The 9,112-nt window shown below is 35.4% G+C and overlaps 1 protein-coding gene across 2 annotated transcripts in view; it reads right to left on the bottom strand.

Annotated features, from left to right (window-relative positions):
* Nucleotides 1-3,519: 3,519 nt before the first annotated feature.
* Smp_005710.1 (putative egg protein CP391S) overlaps nucleotides 3,520-9,112 on the bottom strand; it is a gene marked incomplete at its 5' end in the record, with an annotated part of 14,171 nt that continues 8,578 nt past the window's right edge. Inside the window, 4 exons of one of the 2 annotated variants that reach the window (XM_018794348.1) lie at nucleotides 3,520-3,776; nucleotides 3,833-3,961; nucleotides 4,627-4,755; nucleotides 5,529-5,665. In XM_018794348.1, the coding sequence (XP_018648771.1) occupies nucleotides 3,690-3,776; nucleotides 3,833-3,961; nucleotides 4,627-4,755; nucleotides 5,529-5,665 (482 nt within the window). In that variant the 3' untranslated portion in view covers nucleotides 3,520-3,689. Of the gene's footprint in view, nucleotides 3,777-3,832; nucleotides 3,962-4,401; nucleotides 4,756-5,528; nucleotides 5,666-9,112 lie in introns of those variants that run through there. The other variant, XM_018794349.1, reaches the window with a different exon arrangement.

Genomic DNA, 9,112 nt, shown 5'->3' with positions numbered 1-9,112 from the left:
TAAAAAAACTTTGTATAATTGACCTTCTTTTGCTGTTAATCATTTTTCTTTTGCTTATTCCTCACACTGACATTTGTTGATGGCATTCATTGGTATTGAAGCCTTAATTGTAAAGCAAAAATGATTTCAATATAATTTTGGTCATTGGTTGTATAAGAAAAGATTAACGTCACCACAGTAGATTAACAGTATTTGAAGGGTATTCGACAGCTAGAGAAAACCAAGGATTAGCAAGAACTGTGCATCATTTCATACACAGAGATATCTGTTACGTATATATGTGGATAACATTCAGTTCTCTATTATTCTGTGTGAATTCGCTGTGAGTGCTTGCATGTGATGGTGACAAATAATGGAATTTAGAATACTGACTATTAGCACAATAAAGGACTGATTTACATTCTCATAGTTCTGTATGTGTCAGTACAAAATCAAGGAAAATGGATGATGATTATATCTGGATGTATCGTATTTGGAATTCAAATCAAGCGATGAACAATAGTGTGCAAAAGAAATCCTCAAAAGTAAAAAATACTCGAGTCACCTTAGATAATCAGTGATTACATGTGCGTAGTATTTGTCGAGAAATGTACAACAACAGTTTAAATGAATTCTCTTACAGGACTCAAATGACACTGACTATCGAATCTATTTTGAAGGTGTTATATCTAGATCTTTGATTCTTACTATGCCGCGTACTACAGACTACTTGAACAATAGAACCCGCAACGTCACAATAGAGAAAACAGAAGACTAGTAAGTAGGAACTTTATTCTCCAAAACAGTGTCAAAATATAGTACAGAAATCTTATGTATTTATAGTTATTGGCTGAATGTAAATCATCATTTCGGTCAACCAATAGGCACATAGGGGTCATTAATATCCATCCAATCGGGAAGCTAAAAGTCGACATTCTACAATATTCCCCTAGCAGTGATTGGATGGAATGTCTGCGGCTCTTTCTGGGCTTCTTAAAGCTTCTTAGAGTTTACCAACGAGCCGTCCTTACAGAAGGATGGCTTTTCGAATAATGACATCTTCCACAATTATTAGCTGTGCGACATGTTTGAATAGATCACCGGCATCAAAATGTGAACCTTGTCAGTTTTATTTGTCCCAAGACTAAAATGTCCCGTACGGGGATTTTCGAAAACAAATTTATATAACAAAGAAGGAATAACGGCATGATCACTTAGACCGACATTATATCATAACTTGTGAACAATCAATGACACTTGGCAAAATAGACCGGAAATTCACGTTTCAGATTAGAATTTCAGCGTTAGTCGATACCCCTTGGTATACATCTAAAGTATCGATTATTCCCTCGGAACCACACCGACGTCCAAGGTAATAATTACAGAATGTACACTAGGTGAATAAGTTGAATGTACACCATCACTTTAGAGAATTTTCAGTAAATTTAAAAAACACAACTCTTGTCGAACATCCCATAAAATGGAGTTGAATGTTAAAATTAAAAATGGAGTAGACACGTTAAAGAAAACAGAAAATAAACCGTAACGATGATGAAGAGCGTCTACAAGTGTAGCTAGTCGCATTATGTCACTTTCAAAATAATGACCGTCAATAAAATATTCTAGACTTTCAAAAATCAAATACACAAAATGAACTACTTCTTTGATTTATGACATATTTTATCTCAAGCAGATGACATAAGACAGCAATAAGTCTCTGGTCAAACGATATTTCATACTTAACACAAATACTGAAATCTTCTTCGCAAACCTCAACACTTGTAAGTTCACTGGCTGTGATCTTCATCCCTATCTGTAGTATGGCTGACAAACTAAATAAACCAAATTTTAAGTTGGTTTATTTCAATAGACCGCAAAGAATGCCAGTCGTTGTCAAAACTGACTAAAGTTTATCTTTTGGAATCTATAGACAAACTTTTTTTAAACCAGCTTGATAGAACACTTTCGAAAAATCATGGTGACTAAACACATCATCAATGTCTCATAAAGCTGAAATTCAATTGTGATGTGGGTTACTTATATCCACATAAGTAGTATATAACGATGATCGGGCATTGAATGTGTAGTAGGGTGTCGAGTCGAAGGATGGACTATGATCATCACTACAATTCAATTACGCGCCCATAAACGACTTGGTTCCTTTGATAACTCGTAAACCAGAAGGCTTTAATTAGTCCACATAAAGTATATTTATTGGCGATCTCGTGGTATCGAAAAAATACCGAGACGTACCAACGAGTACAGGGAAAATGGGCAGAGCGTAAGAAAGTTCGAACCAAACAAAGCGGATAGCGGAACAAGAAGTGAGTTTGATGCAGTTAAACAAGTACAGTAAAACAATCGCTGGTACAATTGATTACAATAATAATAATTGTTTCTATTATTCCAATCGTGTTCTTGTCGAGACAAGCCGGTTACTACAAATGTATTTCATTAGAAGATCGATAAGGAGAGAACGGTAACGGGATGCAATTGGTAGGAAAAAGCATAAACAATAATAATCAGAAACGATGGACTGATAGTTGCAGAAGGAACGGTCAAGATTGAGATAATTGATTGATAGTTTGTAAATTAACTGTTTGCTGTATGGTTGTCAGATTTTAGTGTGATGGCCTGTAAGTTTGCGCTTGGATACATTCGATTGTCCTAGCTCGTGTTGTTGTTCACTACACAATAAAAATACTGAAATCTCTACAAAACCACTTCTGATGATAGTAATCATATGCTCACTAGTGACTGACGTGAAGAGGTAATTCCTGGGGTTCTAGTGAGAAGCAGTGACCAGTGAAGTTCAAACCACGTCTGTTGTGAGATAGGAACTCACTGAAAACAATTGGTGAACGGTTGCTCAACTCCGTGAATTGGTTGAAGTTATACATTAACACCATCGAAAGATTGAGACAATAGATTGATAGTTTACAAATTAACTGTTTACTGTATGGTTGTCACATTTTAGTGTGATGGTCAGTAATTTTGCGCTCGTATACATTCGATTGTCCCAACTGGTGTTGTTGTTCACTACACAATGTGCAACGTTGAATTCTTATCCATCAACAGTATTGAATATATGCAGATATCAACTCTTTAATCAAATCATCTTAGTCATGTGTAAAGCTGATTATGACAATTCTAGTTTAGATCTTTTTAAAGATCAAGATTTGAATGAAATAATTGAGTCTATATTGCCTAATGGGAACATAAAAATCATGGAACAAATCATAATCAATCTTGATAACATCACCTAACTTTTACTGAACACTGTATTAACAATTAAACTCCTCCTGTAGCCCCTCCGGAGGCTACTGACAGTTTCAAGTTCAAATAAAAGTAGGAGAGTTGAGCATGGGTTTAGTGACCCCAACCCGTAGAAAACTAACTCGCTAAAAAAAAAAACTCTAACGTATAGTCAATTGATAAAGGATGAAAGTGTCTAATTGTGTATTCATAAGGTATTATGACAGATAACCCTAAGACAATAACTGTCGTACTGAGACTTTACTGAAATAAAACAATCACAATGGACACATCGTTATTAGTTTATTAGCAATAAGAATATACATAATTCTATTAAGTAACTATTCAAATAGATTAAATGAATAATTAAACTACATTCATAGAACACAAAATAAAGGGAATTGAGTCTGAGAGCTATTCATTTCTTATCTTTCTTTTATGGAGTTATTTCCAAATTATACGAACATTAAAATAACCAACAAGAACAAGATTATAGCAGATTCGACCAATTGACGGTCTTCAATAAATTCAGCAGTTGTATTCTAAAAAAAAAAATAAATAAAGAAGCAACATTTATTATTAAATATCAAATATTTACCGAATCTCGAACAGTTTCCTTGAAAATTCCATTCAGAATATTTTCAAACTCATCTTCAATCATCTTCGATGTTGTTTCATTATATTTGATGGTTGTTGGTGGACTCAATACGTTAACATCCGAACTATTCTGAATAAAAAACAATGACAGTCATGAATAAACTTTAAATATTATTCACTAAATTCCATCAAGATTACAAGTACACCTTGCTGACGAGTGCCAGGTAGCACGAAATCCGGGTCCAGGGTTTCCTGTTGACCACCACCAACCAACATCTTATCTCAAAATAGTGCAAACAGTGTCGAGCCACCAGGACAAGTGGCCACATTCCAACTTGATCGATAGCACCACCACCCAGTGATCAATCAATTGTGATTATTCATTGAATTCACTAATCATTATACACTATTGTCAGTCATGATGATAGAAGAGAAAACAACGTGTTATAACGTTTAAAATATATCCGATTTCTTCTCGTTGGACAGTATATCTTAAAGTGTCCTGTCCCTCCACAAGCGTAACACATATTATCCTCTTAATGATTCACTCGTAATGCCAAAATCTCATGCTACAGCTCCTCAATCTTCTTTTCCACACTATTTATCTGTTGTTTACTATTTCCATGGAAAGAAGCTATTGTACTCAAATCTGAATAGATATGATGAATCACAAAGGAAACATAATATATAAGTACTGAGGTGACTTCTTCTGTTGTTTCTCTTTGTTTGTGTACGTAGTCATATTTTGAAGAAAAACAAAGAAGTAACATTTATTATTAAATATCAAATATTTACCGAGTGTTGAACAGTTTCTTCGGATGTTCCATTCAGCTTTTCCACAACCTCAACTTCAATCATCTTCGATGTTGTTTCATTATGTTTGATGGTTGTTGATGGACTCAATACGTTAACATCCGAACTATTCTGAATAAACAAAACGATAACAGTCATTAATAAATGTGAAATATTATTCACTGAATTCATTAATCATTATACACTATTGTTAGTCATGATGATAGAAGAGAATTCCATAATTGGTTAGGGAATTAGCATTTGTGCGATCATTTGGAACATCTACTACCAATATGATAATTATTGTGCTGAGTATACATTATCCTACTATTAATTGACGACTCATTTGTGTGTGACAAAATTTCTGTTCTGGATGTCACATCTCGTCACAATCCCAATATATATCAATAGACTTATCATTGACAGGTTTATTCAACTACTCCATTCACTTCACCTATTTTGTAACAGAGAATCACAAATGCTTGTTCATCACTTCACAGATCAAAGTCTACATACTCTCACCAAATATCAAAACATAATACACAATTTCCAATAGGTTACTATCCTTCATTTAAACCAGTTTCTTCGGTATTTTGTGACAATCCACATAGATATCCAGTTTCATGTTGGATTTGTGAACTAATCACATATTGAATAATGAGTTGAAATGGTATTATATTTTCAAGTATTGATGTCAATGGACAATTCGATCTGTTTTGTTTATGATGTCCATGGATGTGGGAATATCCTTTTATCCGTTAAGTTATCTTTATCTGGCGTATCTGAGTGTGTTCACGGGAGTTTTTCTTCGTAACAGTAAAGTTTTCTTTCGTGTAATCTCTTGCCATCGTTATGTAGAATTTAGTGATATTGAAAACGACCTATGATGTTTCACAATTACTCACCTGAATACGCAATTCGTTTTCTATCAAATGATTCTTATCTTTATCATTATTGGGTATGCATATGTTACCTTCTTTCAACCAAATACATGTTGTTTCGTATTGACATTCTTCAATTGAATTGTATTTTGGACAAATATCTATAAAAAGAATTTGGTGATTTCATGCTAAGTTATGTAAGTGAATTACAATACATGTAACAATAATCCAATGATATATTGGTGATTTCAGAGTTGTGTAATCGTTTCATTCTTCAAAGTTGAAGCTATAAGTCGATTGAAGCTAGACCACCATGGAAAACATGAAAGCACTGGACGGTCGTTTCAACCTATTATGGGACTCCTCAGTGGCAGTGCTCATCCACGATCTCGCACTCGCGAGATTCGAACCCTGAACCTACCAGCCTCGAGCCAGAGCCCTTAACCGATAGACCACTGAACTGACCGGCATCCAACGGTGTTAATATCTCATTTATGTTAATGTTAATGTTTCATTCATTAGAAAATTTGACAACACAATACATCATAATGCAATATTCAGTAGATTTTCAATTTCAATCATGCTTTACGATATCGTGTTTGAATTGAATGAAACTACTTTGAATAACAGCAACAGTGTTTCATGGGAGAGGACAAATCAGCTTCCATCTTCAGAGGAAATCAGGAAAAGACGTTGGAAGTGGATAGGACATACACTGTGGAAATCACCGAATTGCATCACAAGGCAATCTCTGACTTGGAATCCGGAAAGGAAACGGAAAAGAGGAAGGCCAAAGAACACATTACCCCATAAAATAGAAGCAGATATGAAAAGGACGAATAACAACTGGAAGGAACTGGTGAGGTTTGTCAAGGACAGGGTTGGATGGAGAATGCTGGTAGGTGGCCTATGCTCCTTGACGAGGGGTAACAGGCGTAGGTACGTAAGTACTTTGAATAACAGTTATAAACGATAAATTATGATAAGTGAATTCGGTAGATTTCAGTAAACTGTTTACATTAAAACATATACACACGTTACTGTCATTGGGTTCAGCAAAGAGCAATGCTTTGAATGTTCGATGATTGTAAAGTTTCTTTTTATCTAATCAGTTTTATGATTGAAATCAAGTCAAGAAATTCAATTGTTCTAAGACTGAAAATTCATTTTCAACTATGTTAATTTATTCAAACGGCAGAGGAAGGGTGACATTGTTTTCTCAAACATCAATGACAATTTACTTGAAAAGATCTCAGTCCACTAACTATGATAGAAGATATAGAGGTAAGCCGCCGCATTCCAATCTGCGTACCGTCACTTAATGCATCACACAAACTAGATCAACGAAAGTTCATCGATGCTGAGAGAAACATTTATTTATCTTATCATTAGATCATGGAATCATTCTCTTAGTAGTAGAAAAGTATTTTAATGGTCTATTACATGGTGAACCAAAAATTGTTTATAGTTACTCAATGTACATTTTCATGGGAAGGAATGCATTTTCACACTGTGAAATTAGTTCTGAAACTTACTTACTTACGCCTTTTACCCCCAATGGAGCATGGGCCACCGATCAAAGTTCTCCAACACACTCTATCCTGGACCTCCCTTTATAGTTCTATCCAATTCTTGTTCATTCTTCTCATGTCTGTCTCCACTTCTCCGAGTAATGTGTTCTCTCGAGTTCCTATTCTTCTTTAGCATCGAGGATTCCATGTGAGGTCTTGCCTTATGACGCAGTTGGGTGATTTCCCCAATGTGTGTCCTATCCACTTCCAACGTTTCTTCCTCACTTCTTCCTCCACTGGAATCTGTCTTGTTCTCTCTCACAGTAGAATGTTGCTGATAGTGTCTGGCCAGTCGATTTGGAGTATTTTTGTAGAAAACTGTTAACAAACACATGTATTTTCCGGATGATGGCTTTCGTAGTTCTCCAGTTTTACACCTCATACATTAGAACTGTCTTGATATTTGTAATGAAAATTTTCACCATGGTGTTTGTTGACAGTTGTTTTGAGTTCCAGATGTTCTTCAATTGTAGATGTGCTGCTTCACATCTTCATCAGATCCGCTGTGTTCATCAATGATGCTGTCCAGATATGTTGAGGTTTTCGCATCCTCCACAGCTTCTCCATCAAGTGTAATTCGATTGGTGCATGCTATGTTGCATCGAAGAATCTTGCTTTTCCATTTGTGTATTTTGAGATATACTGCTGCTACACTGGTCGTCTTCTCCTACATTTGTTGTTGCGTGTGCGATAGAATATCGAGATCATCTGCGAAGTGGAGATCGTTCAGCTACATCCTACCTGTTCATTGTATACTATGCTTCCCTTCAGATGTTGATGCTTTCATAATCCAGTCGACCACCATGATTAAGAGAAAGGATGAGAGTAAGCAACCTTGCTTGACACCGGTCTTTAGTTCGAACGAGTCATTGAGCTGTCCTCCATGCATGATTTCACCGTTTAATCCATCATATGAATTCCGTATGACATTGACTATCTTCTCAGGTACGTGGTAGTTCTAAAACAAGCTACGAATAATTGTAATTTGCAAATATGACTTCTCTACACCTTCAATTTACCGGATATGCATGAGAAAGCAGAGATTTCAGAAATTGTACAGTCATTTTGATTTTCACAGCGTGTTTTCGCAATTTCGTTGCCTCAAAGCAATTCGATATCACGTGTACCGACTGAAAAAGTGTTCGCTTCCTCGTCAATGTAAAATCGAGTCACTCACACTTAAACATTTTCCAGATTATTATCATCTCATCTATATTTTTGTACCAATATATTTAAGTAAATTTCATCAACATGAAGATTTCAATATTAGTTAGAAATATGTTTCTCTGTCATATTTGATATTTAACAATGAATCGATATGTAGTTATTATTGGTTAATAAAAAGTCATTTGAAACTGATGACTGGATATCATTTAATGCCTCTCTCAAGGAAATCCTACTAACCGCCTTCTCGTGGCATTACTGTTGTTAACGAAATTAAGAGGACGAAAAGAGAATGTCCGGCACGGGCTTTAACCGGGTTGGTGGAAACAGAAAGTCCATCTAGGGGAGTTGGAAAACCCTCATTCCAAACCAATGGTGCATATGGACTCCAGCATTCTGAGGGAACAAATGGCGTATGAATCAATTGTTGGTCACCGGCTACCATGAGACTGCATCACCTCACGATGCTCCACTGCCTTATGGATCAGATCTTTAGGTCAAAGGCTCCAGGTGTGGGCTTCTAAGTTAACCACCTGCTTCAGTTTAAGCACATGGGCAGTATCCCAGCCCTCACATAAATCTAATTGGATTTGTGTGGCGCACATATATCTCATGCCCCTATGTACCGATATTTATGTGTTAAAATTATATTAAATTGTATCATTTAATGAGTGATTGAAACAAAAAAATGTGTTTTCAAATGTGAAAATAATTACTGTTGATTAAATAAGATTTTCATAGTTGAAAACACATTTTTTTGTTTCAATCACTCATTAAATGATACAATTTAATATAATTTTAACACATAAATATCGGTACATAGGGGCATGAGATATATGTGCGCCACACAAATCCAATTAGATTTAAACCCAC

This window comes from Schistosoma mansoni, chromosome 1 (assembly GCF_000237925.1).
Source record: "Schistosoma mansoni strain Puerto Rico chromosome 1, complete genome".
NCBI lineage: Eukaryota > Metazoa > Platyhelminthes > Trematoda > Strigeidida > Schistosomatidae > Schistosoma > Schistosoma mansoni.
Note: the sequence above shows the minus strand (reverse complement) of the source record. Positions and strands in the feature narration are given on the sequence as shown.